The sequence below is a fragment of the Gobio gobio genome (genome assembly GCF_949357685.1).
Source record: "Gobio gobio genome assembly, chromosome: 2".
Taxonomy (NCBI): Eukaryota; Metazoa; Chordata; class Actinopteri; order Cypriniformes; family Gobionidae; genus Gobio; species Gobio gobio.
Window position 1 is genome coordinate 44,414,607 of NC_137098.1, and position 26,584 is coordinate 44,441,190.

Sequence of the window (26,584 nt, forward strand, 5' to 3'; positions counted from 1 at the left end):
ACATGGAATTTAGCCACATAAATAATTTTGGGGATAAGAGATATTGAATTGAGATAAAAACCGTTTTAAAATCGTACCTGTTTTTTATCTTATAATTCATTAAAGTGTACAAATCTTTGTACAGTGGATACTTGGATGAGAATGAAAACTTCCACGAAGGAAAAACGTTCCTAGCAAGAGTATAGCGCTGACTTCAGTTACCTGGATGAGCCTGTGTTATCTGGTTTTACCTGTTGTTATCGGGAAATAACATACCGCTGGATGGCGTGATTGACCATTCAGAATCCAGTATTCCACAGAGCCGTGTAATAAACCATGGTAAAATACTGTACTCACTTTTACAAATGTTTATATCTTGATGTGTTTGTGTGGGAGTCCTAGTGCAGGATTTTACATATTGCCGTGTGTGCGTGTGTGCGTGTGTGTGTGTGTGTGTGTGTGTGTGTGTGTGTGTGTGTGTGTGTGTGTGTGTGTGTGTGTGTGTGTGTGTGTGTGTGTGTGTGTGTGTGTGTGTATCTGGCGCTGAGAGAGAGAGAGAGAGAGAGAGAGAGAGAGAGAGAGAGAGAGAATGTGTATTGACCTTATTTAAACAACAGGTTAGCCAGCCTCCTGAGTCTGAGTGCTCTCCATGTGAATACCTCTTTATCCCTTCTCTCTCTCTCTCTCTCTCTCTCTCTCTCTCTCTCTCTCTCTCTCTCTCTCTCTCTCTCTCTCTCTCTCTCTCTCTCACTCTCTCACTCTCTCTCTCTCACTTACACACACACACACATGCTCATTCACTCACACACGCAGGCATATGTTGTGTAAACACTGCATCGGTGAACAGACTCCTACTGCGTCCAGTAAGAACAGAGAGTATGTCAGCGCTAGTCAACGTTTTGGGGCAAGAGGTCACGGTGTGTATTTGTGTGTGAGAGTGTTTTTGTGTGACCTTGAGTCTCCTCCCCACCCCCTCAGGCTCGGGTTTACCCACACACACTCAATCATACTCATGCATGCACACACACGTACCGGCTGGCCTTCACCATAGCAACCACAGAGCAACACAGGGAAACAACTTGCCAGCAGCGGGTATGAAGGAGAGAGAGAGATGGAGAAAGAGGGCCAAGTGGAGATAGAGATTGAAGAGAAATAGGGGAAGGAGATGTGAAGCTTTAAGGGACATTCAAGGTGTAGAGGGTGTGTCAAGGGAGTTAAGGCACAATGAAACATGCAGCCTAAAGTACGCAAATGTGCTATACCAAAACATGCACTGCACGTGCTTTTGTAGTATGCTAGACTTGTCTTCCTGATGTTTTTAAGACCACCTGATTCTGTGTTTCAGCCCGGCAATGCAATGAGAAACCGATGAAATTAGGCATCTTTATTTAGTCCTCAATATGAAAGGCAACCCAGGGAAGCTATTTTTGCCCCTGCTAGCTTTATTTCAGCTATGGGACATGTGACTTTTCTTAATGTCAGCAGTTTAATATAACCAGTGTCAGGGAAGGGAGGTTACAGGAGTTCAGGGACAGTCGTCTTATGAAATCTCACACAAACACGCACTGTGGAGTTCTTCAGGCCTGCCGATGATGAGAGGATGAATGAGAGGGTGTTTCCTGTAGCTGTGTTTGGAGAGATGCCACATCGACTCAGTTGCTCATTCAAGACTCCTGGTTTTTAAGCTTGTTTGTTTTCTGTTGTCCCTTCCCGCTTTTTTGTCCTCGCAGCATGCGGCCACCTCTCTAAGCTTTTCTTCAGGATTAAAAGAAGAAAAGAAGTGGGAATAGACTGTGGATGTAGTCACTTCACACAGAGTGTTGTCATACAAAACACAAATTACTTCCCGTTCCTTGAAGAATGAATCACAGTTGATCCACAAAACTTCAGAAAGTAGGAAACAATTGGGTTTTCACAAAAATGTTAAGCAACTGTTTTCAACATTGATAATGAAAAGTGCCTCCTGAGCAGCAAATCAACATATAAGAATGCTTTCTGAAGGATCAAGACTGGAGTGATGATGCTGAAAATTCAGCTTTAACATCACAGGAATATATTACAAAAAAATATTAAAAATGATAAATTATTTAAAAATATATTCAAACAGAAAACGGTTATTTTAAATTGTAATATTTCTCAATATTAATATTTTCACTGTATTCGCTAGTCAGCATAAGAGACTTATTTTAAAAGTCTTACCAACTCAAACTTTTAAATAATAGTGTTTAAACACACTACTGACATATAGAAAAGGAGATCAGCTGATTCTTTCTCCTTAATGGAGGGAATGAGGGGAGTTGGCAATATCTTCTGAATGGAAATTACAGAACAAGAGAGAGGAAGAGAAAGAAAGAGTGCAGGGGTCGTGCTGAAGTCAGCAACACAGGCTGAGCCGCAGGCCTTCAGAAACTCCTTGAGGATGTGGCGCCTTGTAGCTGCTCTAAATGTCTTGAAACTGAAGCAGTGCTCTGGAACTTTGCTGAGGCTGCAACATGTGCATGGAATTTCCAAAAGTAATAAATGTTCATGGACTGATGTATCATCCTGTAAAGTGATTTTACATGATAATGCATCATACTGACCATTAGGGGTTTTGGATGCTTGTTTTTATAGCATTCCATTCAAAATGAATGCATTTGGTAACATTAAAGTAAACATGAAATCAAAATTGACACTTTACTTTAATAATACATGTTCTTGGTCCTAATGTGCATGATTCATGAGTGTACTTTATTTCAAACTGAAATGTTTGTCTTTATAATCTTTAATCAAAATGTAATTACTGGCTCCATTATGCTATGGAACGTCCACTCTTCAGGATTCAGTCAGTTCACAATTGAGTAATGAATATTTTGTTTTACTCTATCAGAAAAAAATCATAATTTGGAAGTAATATCATAATTTGTAGGTTGTGAATGTGGTTTCATGTTGATTTGAAATCATACCATCGTTAAAATGTTAGATGAAAATTCACCTTTTGACTTTGTCAAAGAATTAAAAAAAAAAAAATACCGGCCATAAACCTTTGAATGTTAGTGTAGTGTAAGTTGATCTAGCTTTTGCCTAAACCTGGTTTATCCAGTCTCACACACAGCCGCACACATAACACAGTTTTGTTTTTGTTTTTCTTTGCACACACAACGAAAATTAATTGTCCAGTTGGGTTTGGAGCTGTTGGGGATTTATTTCACCACTGAAATAAATCCTACAAGCATGTGGTGTTGGTGGGGTCATGGTTCAGTTAAGCTTCACCTTTTTTCAGGTCTTGGAGCATATAAACATGGCCTCTGCTCCTGAATCCCCCATTGCCTGCAGGTCTCTGTCTGCCGGGGATTGTTCACCTCACAGAGTTCATAGCACTCACAGAAACAAGAGTGCTCGATGGAAAAGCATTACAGAGAAGGATGAAGCAAACGTTTCATGAGTGACCAATAGTGTTCCATTCAACATATTTTTTTTAGTTTTGCCATCTAGTTTTCTTTAGAATTATAGAAACTATGGTAACACTTCCCAATAAGGTTAAATTGGTTTCATTAGTAAATGCATAATGAACTAACAATGAATAACACTTCTTACAGAAATGTAAAATCTAGTTTAATGTTATTGTTTAATGTAATGTATTATATGGAGACATTTTTTGCACGGCTCTTTGAAATACTTGATCACGGTGGCCAAACAGATGGAGGCCAATGGAATGGGAAAAAAACGCAATGTCTAGAGACATGTTTTTTAAAAGTTTAACTATTAAAGGGATAGTTGACAGGTCATTAATTACTTGCCCTCATGTCGTTCCAAACCCCTAAGACCTTTGTTAATCTTCGGAACACAAAATAAGATATTTTTTGATTAAATCCGAGCTCTCTGTGATCCCTCTATAGACAGCAATTTAATTAACACTTTCAAGGCCCAGAAAGGTAGGAAAGACATCGTTAAAATAGTCCATGTGGCTCCAGTGGTTCAACCTTAATTTTATGAAGTGACGAGAATACTTTTTTGCGGCAAAAACAAACAAAATAATGACTTTATTCAACAATTTATTCTAGCCTGTGTCAGACTCTTAGACTGTTGACGTAGAGTAAACATTGCAGTGCTTCCTAGTTCTGCGGCTGTGCGCATGCATCATGGTGCTCACGTGAACGGCGTCGGCCAATGGTAAGCCGGCGTTTACACTACGTCAACAGCGTAAGGGTCTGACACAGACTAGAATAAATTTGAATAAAGATGTAATTTTTGTTTGTTTTTGACGCACAAATATTTTTGTCGCTTCATAAAATTAAAAGTAAGAACAACTGGAGTCACATGACGATTTTAACGTTTTTTCCTACCTTTCTGGGCTTTGAAAATGTTAAAGGGATAGTTCACCCAAAAATGAAAATTAGCCCATAATTTACTCACCCTCAAGTCATCCTAGGTGTATATGACATTCTTCTTTCAGACGAATAAAATCTGTGTTATATTACTAAAGTCCAGGCTAATCCAAGCATTATAATGACAGTAATAGTTGCTCTGTTTTTGAAGTCCATGAAAAGTGCATCTGCCCATCATATAACTGCTCCACGCGGCTCTGGGGTGTTAATAAAGGCCTCCTGAAGCAAATCGATGCGTTTGTGTAAGAAAAATATCCATATTTTTAAATCTTTATCAAGTAAACTTTCGACCGACCGCCTTCCCTGATCAATTTATGGAAAAATTGTTGAAAGTTCCTCTGCCGATCGAAAGACTAACGCGACCAGGTCTGCTCGTCATGACGTCACGTACGCATCTTGAGTTTCACCTTCAACATTCAACACTTTTCCATGGAAGGCGGTCGGTCGAAAGTTTACTTGATAAAGTTTTAAATATGGATATTTTTCTTACACAAACGCGTTGATTCGCTTCAGAAGGCCTTTATTAACACCCCAGAGCCGCGTGGAGCAGTTATATGATGGGCAGATGCACTTTTTATGGACTTCAAAAACAGAGCAACTATGAATCCAATTCTAATGCTTGGATTAGCCTGGACTTCTGTAATATAACTCAGATTTTATTCGTCTGAAAGAAGAATGTCATATACTCCTAGGATGACTTGGGGGTGAGTAAATTATGGGCTAATTTTTATTTTTGGGTGAACTATCCCTTTAATTAAATAGCTGTCTATGGAGGGGTCAGAGCGGTCTCAGATTTCATAAAAAAATATCTTAATTTGTGTTCAGAAGATGAACAAAGGTCTTACGGGTTTAGAACGAGATGAGGGTGAGTAATGACAGAAGTTTCATTTTTGAGTAAACTAACCCTTTAACTTGAGTGCCACGTTTTTAGAAGGTCATGTCATGCACGAGATGCGAGATGGAACAATGCATTCTCTATGAACCTAATATTTTTGCGGTGTTCATCTTCTTGCCCAGAAGATTGTTTTGTAAACTGTAGTAGTTTATTAGATTAATAAATTAAACAAATAATAGATTTCAAAACATTTGCATTTCTATATCTCTTGTCCTTATTATTTTTGATGTGGTTAAAAGCCATATAATTAATATAATATAAGTGGGATGATTGTACTTTATCCCTTAAATGTTCATCTAGTTTGAACTTGTTACAAAAATCTATATTTTGTGTCCAATTATTTACTTATGTGGAAAGTAGCATGTTATACGTGGGATAATGCACATCCAGCCAGTTGTTATCGCAACATAAACCATCTTAGGTGATCCAAGTTCTAATTATCCTGTCTGGGTTTATGCGATAACCGGCTGGATGTACTTTAACTTTTACTTAATAAATGCTAAAGGGTTCTTTTTTTAATTGTTATTTCATGTTAACTATTGAACTTAACATATACAAACTTATTGTAAATAGTTTGGTTTAATAAATTTCTTTGTTACGCTTGTCTCCAAGTTTAACAAGCTGTCCTAGGAACTACATGAACCATATCCCACCACCATCCAAGTGTTCCGTTGTTCCCTCTTTTCCCAACATCCATTTCTTTTTCCTCTATCCACAAATGTCTGGCTCTATTCTCGAGACCCGTCAGTGTATGAGAAGCATGTTTTTCTCATTATTGTGTTGCTGTGGTTGGCTTGGTCCTTCCGTTACCTGTGAGTGGGTCATCTCTCTCTCTCCTTCTCTCTCTCTCTCTCTCTCTCTCTCTCTCTCTCTCGCGCTCTCTCTCGCGATCTCTCCCTTTTTTTTCTTCCTTCCTTTTTTGCTCTCATTCCCAGTTTCTCTCTCTTTCACTGCAGTGGGTCAGTGTTTGCCAAACATAACATTTCGACAGTAGAGAGATTGTTAGGAGCCTGTGTGCTCAACCTGTAGGTAACACCCACCCACACATGCATGTCAGTGGAAAAGGTCCCTTCTGTTTGTGAACTCCTCACCTGTCTGGGAAGCTTATTGGCAGGTCATACATGTGTACAAACTGTTGAATGCGGCATTGCGCCGCCTCACTGGAGGTTTGCATTGGACACCCTGGTGTGCAGCGCCAGGAAAGGAAACGCTTCTGTGAAAGCTTTTTTGTTCTGTAACTTCAACGACCTCACAGAATGATGTGTTACATCTAATTATTCACGTTTTAATGGGGTTTTCACTTCCCTATTTCCATTAGTCTTGTTTATACTATTTTAGCATTAGAAGTAGAATGTCTTTTCTTGGTTTTGTTTTTCTTTTCTCACCTTTCTACCCACTCATTTATTTTTTCCTTCAATTTGGTTTTGGTGTTTTTGGTGGCTTGTGCCTCAAAAACGTATTTTTATGTTCATGTCTGGATTTTAATTAGTAGTTACAGTGCGTTTTGAGTTCGGCTTGGAAAAAGTGGGATGACGTCTGATGGTAATGTGCATGGATGAGGATTTGGGAAATATTTGCACATATACAGGGTCCTTTGAATGAAAATGCTTCCCTAGACAAAACGCCCATAGAGTTTTTGCATTATCTTTTGTATTACTGCAGAAAATAAACTGTTGATAAAAAAAATCTGCAGAATATAGTTCAGGTGTTGTCATCTTTAAATGTATTAAATCATGCTTTTGTATGATTGTGTTATAGTTTTCATAGCAGTTTTGTCAGAATGTCTAGGGCCATTAAAAATCTCTGCTCAGCAACTATTAACCTTTTATTTATTTTCATGGAGATAACAAACTGATCATGAATCATCTCTCCACTTTTTAAACAGCTTGTTGGCTACAGTGAGAAGCCAGTGAACCTGCAGATGTTCATTGGGACAGCGGATGACCGTTATTTGAGGCCGCACGCTTTCTACCAGGTTCACCGCATCACAGGAAAAACTGTTGCTACGGCAAGCCAGGAAATTATCATCACCAGCACGAAGGTTCTCGAGATTCCTCTCCTTCCTGAAAACAATATGTCTGCCAGGTACCTGCCAGCAGCTCTTCACTTAAACATCAACCTTGATTTTCTCTCTCTCTCTCTCTCTCTCTCTCGCTCTCTCTCTCTCCTACCTATCCCTAACCCCAGCCCTCACAAAACCCTTTTTGCATTTTTATATTTTCATTATTTAGTACAGAATGATAAAGTTTTTGTCTTTGCGGTGACCATTGGCTGCACCCCACAATGTAGGGAATTTTAGGTTATATTATTCTTGTAAGGAAATTTGATATTCACAATGTAGTGAAATGCACACAAACTATAGAAGCCATATTCGCAATGACCTATAGTTTTCATACTGAAATGCATTACACCTTTCCACTTTCCAAAGCTGAATTTTCACCAACAATTATTCCAGTCTTCAGTGTCACATGATCCTTCAGAAATCATTCTAATATGCTGATTTGATGCTCAAGAAATATTTCTTATATTATCAGTTGAAACAGCTGTTTTCCTTAATATTTTGTGGAAACCATGATAAAAAAAAATCAGGATTCTTTGATGAATAGAAAGTTCAGAAGCATGTATAACATAATTTATATATTGAAACACCAATATAATAATCTCTATATACCCATTTGTTTGTTATCAGTAATTTATTAACTACATGAAAAGAGTATAAAAAGTGCAGAAAGTGACTTGGATTGATTAGAAGTCATTTAAGCAACTTTGTTTGATAAGTTGGATGGTGGATCAATCATGGATACTCCTTCTTGACGTGTTTCTTTTGCTGTGTTTGTCAGTATTGATTGCGCTGGAATCTTGAAGTTGAGGAATTCTGACATCGAGCTGAGAAAAGGAGAGACTGATATTGGACGGAAAAACACTCGGGTCCGCGTGGTGTTCCGGGTTCACATCCCACAACCCAATGCAAAAGTGGTCTCACTGCAGGCTGCTTCAATTCCAGTGGAGTGCTGTAGGTTTTCTACACACACATATATTAAAGAAAATATTCTTTCTGTAAATTTGACTGTATTTTATGTATTTGTGATTAAATAGCCCAGCGCTCAGCACAGGAGTTACCTCAGGTCGAGAAGGCCAGTATTAGCAGCTTCCCAGTGAGTGGAGGAGAGGAAATGGTCATCACTGGCTCCAACTTCTTCCCTGAGTCAAAAGTCATTTTTCTGGAGAAAGGTCCTGGTAAGAATCCTCCTACCAATGGGGTTCAAGTGCTATCCTAGATGGGAGTTTAGCCACTTTTTCTCCATGCATTGTTTTTGCTTATTATATTGCTGTCAGCAATACTTGATCAGTCATTTTATAAAAATAAAATAAAAGTCACGCATTCCCTTATATATTAATTAATTGTCTCAGGGAACTACATAGTTACTTAGCAATGCCAGTTTCATATCTCTCGAGTCTCTTTCTTCTTACATACACACTTTATACATAATTTAAAGTCAAATCAATATTTCATACCCATTTATTTATTTGGTAAGTAGCTGTGTACTAAGCTGGATAATGTTCAGTCAGCAGGTCATTATATCAAAATTAACCCCTTTTAGAGTGATATTAGATCCCTCCACTTTGTATTGTTACTTGACTTTGGCTAGTACTAATTCCTTTTAGCAAGTTGCTGCAAGCTCTGCAAGCACAGCTGAGTATGCACTATAAATGTCTTCATCTTTCACTGTGAGCAAATATTGCCTCCTCACCTGTCTTATCCTCAAGGGTCACAGTTATACCTGCACTAATCTCTGTCTTAGTGAAGCTAAACCAGAATTATTGTTAAAAACAACAAGATCAGGTGGTTTATAGTTAAAGCACGTCTGACTTTGGGAAACTGGAGCGACGGGTAAAATGTGAGGGAGTGTCAATTTCTCACTTCTCACTTGAGAGCGGAATTTTATTGTTGCTCGTCAAACCAGAGTGATTTATCTTCACTTTATCAGTATCTTGACCTCCCACGATTTCCCTTCTCCTCTGGGGACATTGTGTGTGTGTATCTGTATATGTGTTAGTGCCGTTCAGCATGAACACACCTACACACAAACACCACTGCACTCAAACAAGCTTACACGCACAGACATAAACACAAATGCACTCTGCACACACCTACATCCACACTGCGCTCAGCCCATAAACACATTCACAGATGTGCAAGAGCATTGTGCGTACAAATACATACCCTCATTACTCTATGCTTATAAATTTGTCTGTTTTTCCCTTCTTACTTTCTGTCTCTCTGTCCACGAACACAGATGTAGGCTATATTTATGGTTGGCGGGATAGTGGTATGTCACTGATGTTCTGGAGCTCATCTGTTGTCCTCAGCATCTGCTTTAAGGATGATTCAGAGGTCAGCTTGGTTGCTCTGGCTGCAGGCACACTGCTGATCGCTCGCTGGATCCAAGACAAAGCAACTAATAGCTTACTCTATTCCAGACAACCTTTGCGTCTTGTACTATAAGGATCTTTTTGTTTTCTTATCTATAACTAGTTATTGATTGCACTAAAGCTGTGTATACAGTATAATGCATTTTAAACCTTTTCTTACATTATGTGTATAATAATATATATTATTATAATATATACATATTGTTTAAGTACAACCAAAGCTGTACATTTAAAATACCTTTATACTGTTACACCTTTTAAGGAATGTAATGCATATATTGTGTTACAATGCCGTCTGTACACATTAGTGTAGTCATTACTGATCAACTACCTAATTTGATTAAAAATTGTAAATAATTGACAGTACTAGTTTTAATGCATTATAACAGAGCTCCAGACTGCGATCTTTTTTCCTGCTGGTGCGACTAAATTTTCTTAGAGAATTTTGTTACCACAGTACCCAACTGATAAGAGCTGCCATTTCTGTTGCATATGAGAAACATCAAATGGCAAACGAAACGCAATTCTTTGAACTGCGCAGTGCGGACCGTTTATCAGCTTGGAGCAATAATAGACAGTGCAGAGCGAGCTCATACACGGTCTGATCTCGATCAAGCAACACTGTTACTACACAGTGAGAAAGCGTTTGAATTTACCACAGAATTAATAACATCACTACTGCGAGATCTAGTGGGAAGCGTTCAGCGCAGAATTCTCGGTTATAAACCATAGATAAGATCAAACAGCGCTGACGTGGAAACCAGCTCTAAATATGATCTAATTTGAATGTTATTTTTAATGTGATGATTTGTAAAAGCACTTTTATTTAAAAAAAAAAGACACAAAATTACTGCTATAAACAGTAGATGGCAGCATAGGAGCACTTATTTGACTTATTAGTCATTTCCACTTCCACTATATGGAAAAAAGTAGGAAGTCACAAAGTCTCATGAAAAACAAAAACTTTTCTACAAATTGTGACTGAATTAGCCAAAAAAACAAGTAATGAGTGCTCCTTTACATTTAATAAGAGTAGAATATTTAAATTCTACTACTATATAAAAAGGTTTTTGCACATTACTGTTGTTAATAAAAGTTAATTTTATCTGCATATCAATTCAATCTCAGTGCTTCAATGTTAATTTCCAATAAACGAACATGTAATATTATTAATAACTGCACTTATTAACAAAACAATGCAAAACAATAGTAATTTTATGATTAAATTAACTTTATGATAAATTTTCCTCCAGCACCACCATCTGTAGAACTTAGTGGCGCTGGTGCCACTGCTCTCAAATGTTAGTCTGGAGCCCTGGGTAACCAAATGTTTTACTATGAAGAGCCAAAAAATCAAACTTGATCAAGGGCTGTGTGGTGAAAGCAAAAGCTGCATTATATACAACTATATTATTATTGTTATTATAAAAATTTACAATTCTCTTATATTCCATACATTTCAATGCAAAATAAATATTAAAACAAAAAGATAAATTAGAATTTAAGAAATGTTTCAATGGCATGGGGGGAAGGTGGTTCACATTTTTTCCACCCTTGTGCATAGCGGACCGAATCAAAGGTCATAACGGTCAACTTTGGCCATCTCTGCACAATATGCTTTAAAGTTGCAACCATAAAATCTAACACATTTAATCATACAATGCACTGTTTTATCTAGTATAGTTTATTATGATATATTTACTATATTACTATTATAACTGTCATGCATACAACATGCTTTTATTAAAAGGTGTATTACAAGATGTCATTTATGCAAGAATAACTTTATAATCAGGGGTGCACAAAAGTTTTCAGTCTGGTTCTCATGAAAGCACCTGGAGATTCGGTTTGGTGCTCACACTGCACATAGTGTGAACCATTAAATATAACTGTAAAAAATAAAATAATTAATAATTATTATTGCACTTTAGGGTTTTTTTTGTAAAATAATGATCAAAATGTTAAATAAAGTGCGATAATACCATTGTATTTTAAAATAAAAAAATTAGTATTAAATAAAAATACAATTATTTTATAGTACACTTAAAATTAAAATGCTAATATTTACATTGTTTCTTTTTTCACTTTTTTATTTAAATATACATTTCAACCCTAAAATCAGCAAGCTTTTAGTCGTGTTGAGCTTCAGATGACCCGAGTTCGAGTCACGGCTTGAGGACATTTCCTGATTCTGTCCACCCTCACTCCCACTTTGCTTCCTGTCAGTTCTCTGTACTGTCCTATCACAATAAAATCAAACATGTCAAAAATAAATCTTTAAAAAAAAAGAATACCTTTTTAAAGTGTTGTATTTAGGGTCAGTTGAACCTGAAACCATCCTAATTATTCATGGCTTCCTAAGGACTGATTAGTCGACGAGTCATTCAGGCTACCGAGTAGACTAGTCAGTTTTGGAATGTATTTAATTTTGAATATTGCTAGTTACGTCTGCCTGACAAATGACTAAAGCTCAGTTGTTGTATGTTGCTCTTTCTCTCCCGTTTGACACACAGGGCTGCCATGTGGCCTTCAGTCTGAAGCGTCAGCTTTCAGTCATTGTGTTTTCAAGAGACTTTATTAGACAGACTTTTTGGGGTTAGACTGTGTCATCTTGAGACCCAGCAGCGCTCTGTCTGTATGGATTTTTGTTGAAATAGACCTTTTAAACACTCAACAGATCCCTCACAGACCGTCTGTCATCTCCAGCAGACGCCTCTCTTTTTGCTTCCTTATTTTTATTTTTTTTTCTCTCACACTCTATTACTCTTTATAACTAGCATGGTAGGAAATAATTTTTTCCATGGCTCTTTCCTGCATCACTTGTGTGCTCTTTTGGTTTTTTTTTTTTAATTCTTCGATAAGCAACACTTCTCTTTCTTTCTCTCTCTCTTGCTGTTGCTCATTTTTTCCATCACTCATGAACACACTCGTTTGTAAGTAATGTAACGCAAGTTAGGACCAGCCTCAGATGAAGGCAATGAATGAAAGGCATTCTGGGAATACGAGTCTTGGCCTGCCTTGAGTGTGTCTGTGTGTGTGTGTGTGTGTTTCTAGTTTGAGACAATGACACTGACTCACTCAAGGAGTTTACACATAAACACACAGGACTGTTCTAACCCAACAAATTGACTCAGAGAGACACCCTCTGGAACTTACCTCTCCTCCAATTGGCTCCCTGTGAATTGGCAACCCCTCTAGGCAATCTGTATGGTGATAACCCATGCTTTTGTTGCATTGTATAAAAATGGAAAGTCCTGAGATGCTTAAACAAGTAGAGTGGAAATTTAGCTCACATCTGGCCTTGAGCAGGGAAAAGTTCATATATTTTTGAGCAGGAGCAATGTCTGTGTGATTTACAAGAATGTGTTCTGCAGTTGTGTTTGAAATCGAATATGTTGTTAAAGCTGCACTCAGTAATATGACACTGGTCTTGGACTTTATAATGATCTGGCAGCATCACATAAACTGTTGATTACTGATGTCTAATACTGATGCCCTATTTGCAATAAGCCTTTAAAAATATATTCAACAAGTGAGAGAAAATTTGTAGTATTGGGCTGCTTAAAATAATTGAGGATAGAGTTATGTTTTTGTATTATTCATGATAACATGCCACACTTATGAAGTATTATAATATTTAGAGCCGACTGGTTAAGACTGAGACTTTTTGAGACCGCATTACTACTATCCAATAGTAACACGTGATATGTATATATAAGCAAAATGTTGTCTAAGATCTCTGGATAAGAGTTGACTGATTATGGAATATATAAAATGATATCCACAATTCACTCCAAAATATAGGGAGAAGACTTTTTTGTGGACTGGCATGGAGCCGTGCATCTGAGAGACATTCGTCCCTAGGGGCCACTCTAGCAGTAGGGGACTAAGGAGGACATATGAGAGGACTGATAATTTTAGGTCTAATTTTCACAGATTGTATCTAATCTAATTGAATGATTATTGGATCTACAGTACATAGAGGGGTAGTTTCTAACTGAGTAGCCCTTGTGATGGTTCTGAGACTTTGGAACTCATTTTTGATTTGCTGAAAGGATAGAAATATAGAGATAGTAAGAGAAGTAAACAAATGATTCACTTTTTTTTTTTACCACCTGGACAACCACAGAACTGGATAGCGGAAGATGTACTGCCCTTGTATTCAGTAATAAAAAGAAACTTAAAGGATAGCTCAACCATAGTCTACAAATGATAGTCATTTCCTTGATAAATTGATTGGGTTTTTTTCTTCCTCGAGTATGAGCTCCATAAGTCTATTGTATCAAATATGATAATCAACAAAAAACACATCTGCTTTTTTTCTATTTTGAATAAACGTTCAACAACATTTTCTGGAATATTATCTCATATGTCAGGATTTACAGGGTTAACACATTTTTTCCCCTTCAGTCCTCAAAGATTATTCATTTGTTTTGGTGACAATGAGATGATATAAATGGATGATAAGAAATATTAAAAGCAACTAAAGCACAATATGTAAGATTTTTGGATTCAAATATCCAAAAACCACTAGAACAATATTATATATTTTGTTGACTTGTGTACTTACATTATCCCAAATGTTTCCAATAATGTTTAAATCCAGAGAAATAATCAATTTTAACCAGGACATCATACCCGCATTCACCTTGATTTCCGGTTTTATTTTGTAGAAACCATGGAAACACCAAAGACACTTTAATATATTATGTGTTTTATTAGACAGGTGAGCAACTGTTTGGATACATTTATCAACACCGTTAGTCTTATTGTTTAAATCTCGTTTTCATGATTTACAGAGTATGTTTTACCATGCCTAATATTGATTTTGTTTCTTGCTGTGTATCATTATAATATAACTTTCAACACACTCAAATAATGTACCCAATATGATAAAACAGCGCTGCATTTCCTCCGGAAGCGGCTGTCTGCAGCATAATAAAAGCTCTGTGAAATCCAGGCGTCGTCAAGCTACGCCCTTGTTTTGAATAAGCGACCTCTAGCGGCGAAAAATTACATATTGTGGCTTTAAGTGTTTACTATGAAAAAAAAATCTGACCCAGGAAAGCTAACAAAAAAGTTTGTATAATCAATTATTCAGGAAATTATAAGTGAAGAGTTACATTAACCATCTGTTTCAATTGAGGCTAGTTTTCGCTTGCCAGCAGGACATTTAATTCCACATAAAGACACATAAAGGCTTTGTATGATTTTGCCAGAATTCATTTTTTTCATGAGTTTGTTTATCATACTAGTCATAACAGAACAGCAGTGTTTTTGAGCTGAAGAATTAGGACAGAGCATGTTCTTGTGTGTGTGCTTGGAGTCTGGTTCCTGTTTGAACCTGCCCTCATGTGGGGCCCTCTCCGGTGTCCAGTGAATGTCAACATGTGCTGCTGTACTACTACTGCTGAAGTTACAGTCGTGCAAGGTCATTCTCATATTAACAAAATGCCTTTTGACACAGAGGGGAGTTGAGACTCTACACAGTAACCTTGTGTAAACAGCAGTCTCTGGAGTGTAATGCACCAGGTGAAACTGCTCACAGCGGTATCTTCAGTTTGATAATAGTCCTCAAACAGTGCCCACTACATTACCCCTTTGATTGTTTTGTGAATATATACATATACCTATTATTAGACATTCATTTTAGACAGTCTTGGGAGTATTCTGCTGTTTGACCCATGTTAGACTCATGTCAAGCACAAACTTCAAAGCTGGAAATGTGTTTAAGAGTGTAAATCAGACCTGTGCCATGCTGTTTGTGCAGTTTATGTAATTTATGATCCATGAAGTGACTGTTTTCCCTTCCAGGATCAGTCTTAACCAGTAGGCTCTGGTCCCTTGACTTTTATTTTCTGTCTGTAAGATGTCTGCGCAGTTGATTAGCTTCATGTCAAAGGAAAAATTAGATGACAGCATGTTTCCGAGAGATCCTGTGCCTCTCCGCGGGCAGCACGTGGAGGTGTTGTGCAATGAATACATTTATTCCATGCATCTTGCCATGATTTTTTATTAAATAAAGTTATTCCACACATCTCTCTAAGACTCTAACAGCCTTATAAATGACATAATTACCTTTTAGGGGCCTAAGAGTCTTCTCTGTTCCTGTCAGCTCTGATAATAAAGCTCCAACATTTCTAGCCCTCTTTCTTGGGAGTATTTAATTTAACATTTGTTTTCGTGGTCAGGTCATTGTTGCACGAAGTCCCTGCATAGAGCTGACATTTTGATCTATTCGAGCAATTGAGCCTCTTTCCCTTTGTGGAAAAAGGCTTATCGTTTGCAAGCAAATTCAATGAATCATTTTATTATTCTAAAGGTGAAGCACAATTTTTTCAAGCTTCTCACTGGATTCGGTGCAGGAGCACCTGTAGAAACATGCAGCAGTAAAGCTCCCCATTACTGATTAGCTATTTGTAACCTAGATCTTGAAAGTTTCAGCAGAATGCTGGAAGACATGATGATGGTGGTGGCAGTAATGATGAGAGGGTCAGGTTACCTACATTTGAGGGGCAAATATTGACACACAGAGTTCAGTTCAGGTCATTGTATATAATAGCTGGCCTAGTATGTTGCTCCCGCATATGCAGCTAACGTTTTTTCTTTCTTCAGATGGAAGACCGCAATGGGAGGTGGAGGCGAAGATCATCAGAGAGAAGAGTCAAGGAGTAAGTGAATGCTTTCCTTTTTACACGTCTCAGAAAATATTTGCCAACAAAAGCACAGACATAAATATGTCTACATACCTTTTTTCAGTCTTTTGTTTTCTGTCTTTAACTGAACTAAAAGCTGAAATTCCTCTCATTCCTCTGAATGTTTAACACATGATAGATTTGAGGACATTGTAGTATGTTTTGACTGTTTTAAATTTGTATTCTTCTGTGGAACAACTTTGAGAGGTTTGCCTCAGACATCCATGATGTGTTGTTTAGTAAAGTTTTGTTTCATGTCTCCATCTGTAGTCAAGCATTGTGGTGGAGGTGCCTCCTTATCACAGCAAGACGGTCACTTCAGCAGTGCAGGTGCAGTTCTACGTGTGCAATGGCAAACGGAAAAGGAGCCAGTCACACCGCTTTACCTATCTGCCAGGTTTGTATTAGACCAGTGTTCATTTTGACAGAAGTTTGTCATAGTCTTTTGACTAAAATGCCCTTTAGTTCCCATTCAGTCGGTCACTCTCGACGCCACGTCGGAGTACCGACGAATAGGAATCTCGCTCGCGAGAGCCAATCTACTTCGAGTGTAACTAAACGAGCCAATGCACATTGGCATGCAATGATTGCACCAGGTGCTCATGCCACGCCGTGCGGGTATAAATGAGACACAGGTGATTGCATCAAATCAACCTTTTGCTTCGGAGCCGGGTGGTAGATGGTAACGCCAGATATCACTCACTACTTCGCAGTCCTGACTGAAGACGGAAGCCGCCTTTCGGAAGCGATCTCTTCAGTCGGTGTTGGTGTGACGGCACAGCAGCGGTCGCGTGGTTTTCGGATCATCTCTCTGTGTTGTTTGTCTAGAGCAATCACAAAGGCTGTTCTCACAGCTGGTTCGGTGCGCTAGGTGGAGAGCGCTGAAAAGCCGTTCTTACGGCTGGTAAGAGAGCGCCTTCGTGTGAGAGAGCGCGCACGTCAGGCTGCACCCACCCCCTGACTGTGTCGCCGCGACCCCGCCCCCTGCGTGCTTCAGCACCAAGGAGAGCGTCCTTCTGAAAGAGCAAACACAGATAGAGCTTGCGTCTTTTTCAAGATGACATTCTATCTGTGTGTTTCTGGATGCGGTGGTTACCTGTCACCAAGGGATGGTCACCAGCGCTGTATCTCGTGTTTGGGCGTTCAGCACGCTGAGGCAGCGTTGGTGGATGACTCATGTTCTCACTGCGGGAACATGACCATCTCGGAGTTGCGGTCTAGACTCCATCTCGCAAGGGGTGGAGTCCCCGTGCCTCTGCCTCGATCTAACCCTCCACAGAGGGTTACTTCAGGCAGTAGCGCGGGTGATTTGAGGGTTACGGTGAGCGCGCTTCCCCCAGGGAACCAACCCCCGGGGAACCCTCATCCCTCACGCACTCCGCAGCCAGTAGAGCTGCCGTCGGAACGTGGTGGGCCGTCCTCGAGATGTGCACCATCCGTATCCTTCGGGGCTCCCCTTGATGATCAGATGTCCATCGCTGCATCGGAGGGAGGGTCAGACTTCTCTGGAGATGACGTGTCGGCGCAGGGGGCTCCTTCGGGAAGATCCGCTGTGCCCGATACGGATCCGGAGATGATGGCCATGCTTTCCCGGGCCGCCGAAAAGATCGGGCTCGTGTGGAACCCTCCACCGTGTCCCGAACCTTCAAGGTTGGATGATTGGTTTCTCGGGGTGGCCCGTGCTGGTTCTCAGCGCCCCACCCCGGTTCCTTTCTTCCCGGAGGTGCACGAGGAGCTCACTAGGTCGTGGACGGCACCTTTTACTGCCCGAAACCGGCCCAGTGGATCCTCCTCCCTCACCACCCTCGATGGCGGACCTGCAAAGGGTTACACGCAGGTTCCTCCCGTGGAACGGGCCGTTGCTATGCAACTGTGCCCTAACTCCACATCCAGGGGGAACCCGTGTCTCCCCTCCCGAGCCTGTAGGTACTCGTCCGATCTGATCGGAAAGGCCTACCAGGCTTGTGGAGAGGCAGGCTCCGCCTTACACGCTATGGCGTTGTTGCAGGTTCATCAGGCCCAGGCACTGAAGAACCTGCACGAGGGTGGTCACGATCCCGCAGTTCTCCAAGAACTGAGAACCGCAACGGACCTCGCGCTTCGTGCGACGAAGGTTACGGCGCGGGCCGTGGGTCGTGCGATGTCCACTATGGTGGTCCAGGAACGCCATCTCTGGCTGTGTCTGGCAGACATGAGGGAGACCGACAAGATCAGGTTCCTTAACTCCCCCGTCTCCCAGACCGGCCTCTTCGGCGACGCGGTCCAGAACTTCGCCCAGCAGTTCTCGGCCGCACAGAAGCAGACTGAGGCCATCAGTCACATCCTGCCACGGCGGTCAGCTGCTGTCTCCACCCCGCCGCCGGCAGCACCTCAGTCTGCTCGTCGCCGAGGGCGGCCGCCTGCGTCTGCCACCGCTCCCGCGTCGCAGCAGCAGCCTCCACCCAAGCGACGTCGTGGAGCCGGGCGCAAGCAGGCCGCCCAGCCCGTCCAGGCTCCTGCCAAGAGAGGTGGCAAAGGCAGGGGCAAGGGCAAGCGGCCCTGAGACGGGCGACCCGGAGATGGGGAGGACTGCTCTTCTGGAGACGGTGACCGCACCGCTCCATCCCCCGGAGGAGGGCCGGGAGGAGAATTTTGTGTTCCGTTTTGTTTCTGTTCCGCCGCTGGGCTCAGCCCCAGCGGTACCCAAATTTTCAATAAAAGAGCAATTTCCTCCATCTCTGGGTCCTCAGGGGGCTCGGAGAGTTGTGGCCGGTCAAACGCCGGACCACACTCATCCTCCCCCTTCGCCAGCGGGCAGCAGTGGACGACCTCCTCACGTTCCTCCTGCCCACCTGTGGAATCAGGTAAGTGTTGCACAGCACACTCTCACCTCGCTGCGGGCCGCCTCCACGAGACAGCCGCCCCAGCCCGGTACCTGCATTCCACCTCGCTGCCCCACCGTGGGTACGCCGGTGGTCCCTATGGTCCCGCTTGCACGGTCTCTGCGAGCCTGGCTAGAGCTCCCCAGTCCGTCTCGCTGGCTCATTCGGACCATCAGGCTCGGCTATGCGATTCAGTTCGCCCGGCGCCCCCCCAGGTTCAAGGGCGTCCGCTTCACCTCGGTGAATGCTGCAGATGCCCATGTCCTGCGTGCGGAAATCGCTGTCCTACTGGCGAAGGACGCGATAGAGCCGGTCCCTCCAGCCGATATGAAGACCGGCTTCTACAGCCCGTACTTCATTGTACCCAAGAAAACCGGTGGGTTACGGCCAATCTTGGACCTGCGAGTCCTGAATCGGAGCCTCCACAAGCTACCGTTCAAGATGCTCACGCAGAAACGCATTTTCGAATGCATCCGTCCCCAAGATTGGTTTGCAGCGATCGACCTGAAGGACGCGTACTTTCATGTCTCGATTCTTCCTCGACACAGGCCGTTTCTGCGCTTTGCGTTCGAGGGTCGAGCATATCAGTACAGAGTCCTGCCCTTCGGGCTGTCCCTGTCCCCCCGTGTCTTCACGAAAGTCACGGAGGGGGCCCTTGTGCCCATGAGAGAACAGGGCGTTCGCATCCTCAACTATCTCGACGACTGGCTCATTCTAGCACAGTCCAAGGATCAGTTGTGCGAACACAGGGACCTGGTGCTCAGACACCTCAGCCAGTTGGGTCTTCGGGTCAACTGGGAAAAGAGCAAACTCGCCCCCGTGCAGAGGATCTCTTTTCTCGGTATGGAGTTGGATTCGGTCGAACAGACAGCGCGCCTCACGGAGGAGCGTGTCCAGTCGATGCTGAGCTGCCTGAACACGTTTCAAGGCAGGATGGCGGTTCCACTGAAACAGTTTCAGAGGCTCCTGGGGCATATGGCGGCCGCTGCGGCAGTAACACCGCTCGGCCTGCTTCATATGAGACCGCTTCAGTATTGGCTACACGGCCGAGTCCCGAGATGGGCGTGGCAACGCGGCACTCACCGGGTGAGCATCACACCGGCCTGCCGCCAGTCCTTCAGTCCATGGTCAGACCCCTCGTTCCTTCGGGCCGGAGTGCCCCTGGAACAGGTGTCCAGGCACGCTGTGGTTTTCACGGATGCCTCTGCCATGGGCTGGGGAGCCACGTACAACGGGCATGCAGTGTCAGGGGTTTGGACGGGCCCGCACCTGCATTGGCATATCAATTGCCTCGAGTTGCTAGCAGTGCATCTTGCTCTGAGCCGCCTCAAAGCGCGGTTACGGGGCAAAGATGTACTGGTCCGCACGGACAACACTGCGACTGTTGCATATATCAACCGACAAGGTGGTCTGCGCTCCCGTCGCATGTCGCAACTCGCCCGCCATCTCCTCCTCTGGAGTCAGAAGTGTCTGAGGTCGCTTCGGGCCGTTCATGTCCCTGGTGTGCACAACCGTGTGGCCGACGAGCTTTCACGAGCTGCGCTCCCAGGCGAGTGGCGACTCCACCCCCAGGTGGTTCAGCTGATTTGGAGACAGTTCGGGGTGGCACAGGTCGACCTGTTTGCCTCCCCAGAAACGTCCCACTGCCAGTGGTTCTATTCGCTGACCGAGGGTACACTCGGCACGGATGCCCTGGCACACAGCTGGCCCCAGGGGCTGCGCAAATATGCGTTTCCCCCAGTGAGCCTACTTGCACAGACTCTGTGCAAGGTCAGGGAGGACGAGGAGCAGGTCCTACTGGTGGCGCCGTACTGGCCCAACCTGACCTGGTTTCCAGAACTTATGCTCCTCGCGACAGCCCCTCCTTGGCCGATTCCTCTGAGGAAAGACCTTCTGACTCAGAGACGGGGCACCCTTTGGCACCCGCGTCCAGACCTGTGGAAGCTTCATGTCTGGCCCCTGGACGGGACGCGGAGGTTCTAGGTGACTTACCCCAAGAGGTAGTTAACACCATCACTTCGGCACGAGCACCGTCTACAAGACAGGCTTACGCCTTGAAGTGGAACCTGTTCGTCGAGTGGTGTTCTTCTCGCCGAGAAGACCCCCGAAGATGTTCGATCGCGTCTGTGCTTTCCTTCCTGCAACAGGGGTTGGAGCGTAGGCTGTCGCCCTCCACCCTCAAGGTTTATGTTGCTGCAATATCCGCCTATCACGACCATGTAGAAGGTAAGACGGTTGGGAAGCACGACCTGGTCGTCAGGTTCCTTAGGGGGGCGAGACGGTTAAATCCTCCTCGCCCCCCCTCCATACCCTCTTGGGATCTTGCTCTGGTGCTCCGAGCACTTCAGAATGCCCCATTTGAGCCTTTGCAGTCAGCAGAGCTAAAGATTCTGTCAATGAAGACTTTGCTGTTGGCTGCATTGGCCTCCATCAAGAGGGTAGGGGACCTGCAGGCATTTTCGGTCGACGAATCGTGCCTAGAGTTCGGGCCGGGTGATACCCACGTGGTGTTGAGACCCCGGCCTGGCTATGTGCCCAAGGTTCCTACCACTCCCTTCAGGGACCAGGTGGTGAACCTGCAAGCGCTGCCCCCGGAGGAGGCAGACCCAGCCCTAGCTTTGCTCTGTCCCGTCCGCGCTCTGCGGGTTTACGTGGATAGAACTCAAAGCTTCAGAACCTCAGATCAGCTCTTTGTCTGTCACGGAGGCCAGCAGAAGGGAAAGGCTGTCTCCAAGCAGAGGATGGCCCACTGGATAGTGGATGCCATAACCATGGCTTACCAAGCACAAGGTGTGCCCTGTCCGCTCAGGGTGCGAGCACACTCTACTAGAAGTGTTGCATCCTCCTGGGCGCTGGCACGTGGCGCCTCGCTGTCAGACATCTGTAGAGCTGCGGGCTGGGCGACACCCAACACGTTCGCTAGATTCTATAGCCTACGTGTAGAGCCGGTCTCCTCCTGTGTTCTCACCTCAAACGGGTAGAAGCACTGAGAGGCCCCGGCTCTTGTCGGCTTGCTGCGCTACGGCGCTTATTTTCTCCAGAAGCAAACTCTGTGAGTCCTCCACCGCCCTCGGTGCCAGACGTGGCGGAACGTCTGGCATCAGGCCCCTTGCCGCTGAATCCTTGAGAACCGGTATTGGGCTTGGGCCATATGAGTGACCCTGCGGGGATCCCATATTTTCTTCCACGGTCGCTCCTACGGGAAGCCCGTGTCTTTCCCTTGGGAGAGCCTTCCCTGCAGTGGGACTGAGCCCCCTTCTCCTGGCGGGCTACGGCTCAGCATTGTACTCCACATAACTCCTTCGGGGTACGGTGTGGGCTCCGCAGCGTTCCCTTCTTTAGGGCACGCTTTCCCAGTGTTATCCAATAATCACTGAGCGGGTCATGCGGAACAGCGGTGATGGACTTCCCGGTGTGAGCCCCGTCTCATCAGGTAAGAGAGCTCAGGTGGCTCACACAGGGCACTGGATGGGGGCAGAAGCCATGGCGCTTTGGTAGGGATTCCTATTCGTCGGTACTCCGACGTGGCGTCGAGAGTGACCGACTGAATGGGAACGTCTCGGTTACGTATGTAACCCTCGTTCCCTGAAGGAGGGAACGGAGACGCCACGTCCCGTCGCCATGTCCTCTGTACCCTGCTGGGGTGCCTGTCTACCTACCCGGCTCCTCAGCAAAAGGCTGATTTGATGCAATCACCTGTGTCTCATTTATACCCGCACGGCGTGGCATGAGCACCTGGTGCAATCATTGCATGCCAATGTGCATTGGCTCGTTTAGTTACACTCGAAGTAGATTGGCTCTCGCGAGCGAGATTCCTATTCGTCGGTACTCCGACGTGGCGTCTCCGTTCCCTCCTTCAGGGAACGAGGGTTACATACGTAACCGAGACGTTTTAGTCATATTTTAGTCACCTGAATTGATTTAGTCAACTAAAATCTAATGTTTAGTTAAATTGTAATGCATTAACGGAGCATTTAAGCATTACATAACCGACTGTTACTTGAATACATGTCAAAAATGACATTGTGTTTTTGACCGTTCAAGCGCAAAAATATGTGAAAGAGAGCTCAATTAAATAGTTGTTTTTTAAAAGCATCTATATAGTTTTTATAATTTTTTATTTCTGTTTTAGTTAGAATATCATGTTAAGCTAGAATTTTTTTTTTTTTTTCAGTTAACATGTATTTAATTTCAAGTAATGAAGATTTTTTTATGGTTTTAGTTAACTATTATAAGTTATAATAGTTTACTAAAACCATTAAAAATCTTCATAACTTTAATTTATAACCCTGATACTTTATTGAATAATATGTGTCAAATACTGTTCTTCTTTCCTCCTGACTATGAATTAAATGGGAATGAAATTTTTGTGTAACCAAAAACGTATATATAATGTGTGACTTTTCATTATAAACAAGCTCGGAATACACATTGACTCTTATTTTGAAATGTCAGGCTGCTCATTCAAGTTCAGATGAGGGAGGTTGTATTTGTGAAAATACAGGTTGTATTTTTATGTAAAATAACTGCTTTCTATTTTAATATATTATATATTTTATATAATATTTAATCTTTAGTTTTAAAATGTAATTTATTCCTGCATCGTTACAACCGTCTAAAACAGTTATTAAACAGTTATGTAAAATAACTGCTTTCTATTTTAATATATTATATATTTAATATAATATTTAATCTTTAGTTTTAAAATGTAATTTATTCCTGCATCGTTACAACCGTCTAAAACAGTTATTAAACAGTTATGTAAAATAACTGCTTTCTATTTTAATATATTATATATTTTATATAATATTTAATCTTTAGTTTTAAAATGTAATTTATTCCTGCATCGTTACAACCGTCTAAAACAGTTATTAAACAGTTATGTATAATAACTGCTTTCTATTTTAATATATTATATATTTTATATAATATTTAATCTTTAGTTTTAAAATGTAATTTATTCCTCTCATGGCAAAGCTGAATTTTCTGCAGCCATTACTCCAGTCTTCAACACTTTTCCAGGATTCTTGGTGACTAGAAAGTTCAAAAGAACAGCATTTATTTGAAATAGTAAAGATTTTTACTTTGGTATAAAAAAAGATATCTGTCACTTTTGGTCAAATGAATGTATTTTTGATCAATATTAATGTATTAATTAACTTCATATATCCTGAGTGCCTCACAGGTTGTATTTTACTCAGTCCAGCTCTGTTAAAATGAGCTCAATATGAATGTAATTGTGGTTACATTTTACAGTAAAAAAAGACAAAATAATATTAATCAATAATTGATACATCATAATATAAACAAGAAAATACAATATAAAATATATTGATGGAATTTATGACACATGCAACTTAATGTCCACAATACATCAAGAATTGGATTGTGTCTGAGTCTGGCCTTCATGCAAAATAGTTTTCTTGCTAACTTTATTTAACAGTAACAAGAATGGCTCACATGGGTTTTCACAACAGAGTCACCCGTTTGATCATGCCAGCGTTCCTCTGCACTGTGCACCAGTGTGGTTAGGGATGAGGTTGTTCCAGTAACAGTTGAGCACCTGGTAACCGCTCATGTAAAACACCACAAAGAAAGAATCAGCATGATTTACATGTGGTAGGAGCATGCAAATTCGGGGTACTCAAGGACCCCTGGACCCCTTCAATGTCTTTGTCTTTTTGTTTTTCTTGCTCTCATTAAATGCTCTCCTAATTCTGTTTCCATCTCCTGTTGGCTTCACCTGTTTTAAGTCATATTCTGCAGAATTGCTTCGCATTTTGGAAGATTTTACCTATGATAAGTCTGTTGAATCATGAGCTTGATGATTCACATGGCAATAATAATGTGTTCAAAGAGGAATTATGCGCACATCCAAAAAACTTTTTTGCAGGTGCTCAATCAAATGAAGCATTTAACTCAAAGTAAACGAGAATCGGCACACTGCCACTGCTGCTCCCAAGGATTTATTCAAATGAACAACGTTTCGACCCAAAGGGTCTTTGTCAGGCAAACAACAAGCACAGAAAGGTACAATTTATATCAGTGTGAACCATTACACCTGACCTCATTAGTGAACTAATAATTACCCAATCATCCAATGCAACAATGTCAAAATAAATAACAAATGTATACAATAAAGCATCAATCAACAGAAAAACTATTTACAGAAAAATATAAAACAACAAATTAACTAATATGAAAAAAAAAAGAATGTGTCTCACATGTTGAGTTGCATTACATCAGCACATTATTAGCTCTGCTTTTGAAATGAATATTTATACATCTGATGTAATAGACCAGCATCCAGGGTGCCATCTAAAAGGTGACATCTAATTATTGCTTATAGAGTTTTTAATAAAGTGTAGTAGCGTGTGGTTCTCATAGCAATAAGCTAGTTTGGTATTAATTTCCCAAAGTGAGTCAAACCGAAAAACAGCGTTGGCGTCATTGAATCACACGTGAGCAACTTTTTTCTGCATCTCTATCTTCGAGTTGCATGCTAACCTGTAAAAGAGATTGAGAAAGACAAAAAGAGAGGGAGAGTGAGAGAGCGAGATAGGCCCAGCCTCCCGCCCACCCTCTCCGCTCCACAAAGCACCCACTCAAATTAGGGTTTCCTGTTTTCCACACTAACCCGTCGGGTTTCAGCCAATCAGACGACAGCACAGGCAGCCAATATTATGAACAGGCCACGGCGACTGTGGTTGCCATGGCATCAGCCCACTAAGAAAGTGGCATGGCAGGGGGAAGGGCTGAGGTGCTGTGTTGTTAGAATTGAGCCAGACTTTTCATGGGTAATGAATAAGACGTCTGATGCGATGAGCAGAGATCCTAATCCAGATTTAAACTAAATACAGTGTGAATGCTGTTGGGCCTGCGACGAAGTAGTTTGTAATCCACCTAATTGAATGTCTGAGGCTTCGTTGTTGGTCACAGACAAATCCACCAGCTTTGGTCCAAAATGCACCTGGAAATGAATGCTATTAGCTGTATTTATCAACTGAAACAAAGCTTTTTTTTCAAGTGCATTGTAGATACACAATGAGTAACACCAGATTCAAATACATTCACACTCTCTCCCACACATGGTTGCCACTTGCGCTTCATATCAGGAAACTACAGTTTTATTGCAGTAATGGCCTTGCAGCAGCGTATGGGCTGTGAACTGGATTTTGGTTCCCATTTGGAGCTATGCTGGAGGGCAGACAGCATTCTTCAGTTCCCAAATTCAGAGCTGGTTTACATGGCACTCAAGCAGGCAACATATGCTCTCTCAGTCCACAGCAAGTAAAAATATCCCCCACTCATGCGGGCCAGGGAAATGGCAGATCGGGAAATGGGTTACTGAAC

The 26,584-nt window shown here is 42.3% G+C and overlaps 1 protein-coding gene across 1 annotated transcript in view; it reads left to right on the forward strand.

Annotated features, from left to right (window-relative positions):
- Positions 1 to 26,584, forward strand: part of nfatc3a (nuclear factor of activated T cells 3a) — a 112,570-nt gene that overhangs the window by 68,888 nt on the left and 17,098 nt on the right. The window contains exons 4-8 of the mRNA XM_079810677.1: positions 7,127 to 7,326; positions 8,082 to 8,254; positions 8,338 to 8,478; positions 16,291 to 16,346; positions 16,641 to 16,767. Of these exons, the coding sequence (XP_079666803.1) occupies positions 7,127 to 7,326; positions 8,082 to 8,254; positions 8,338 to 8,478; positions 16,291 to 16,346; positions 16,641 to 16,767 (697 nt within the window). The remainder of the gene's footprint in view (positions 1 to 7,126; positions 7,327 to 8,081; positions 8,255 to 8,337; positions 8,479 to 16,290; positions 16,347 to 16,640; positions 16,768 to 26,584) is intronic.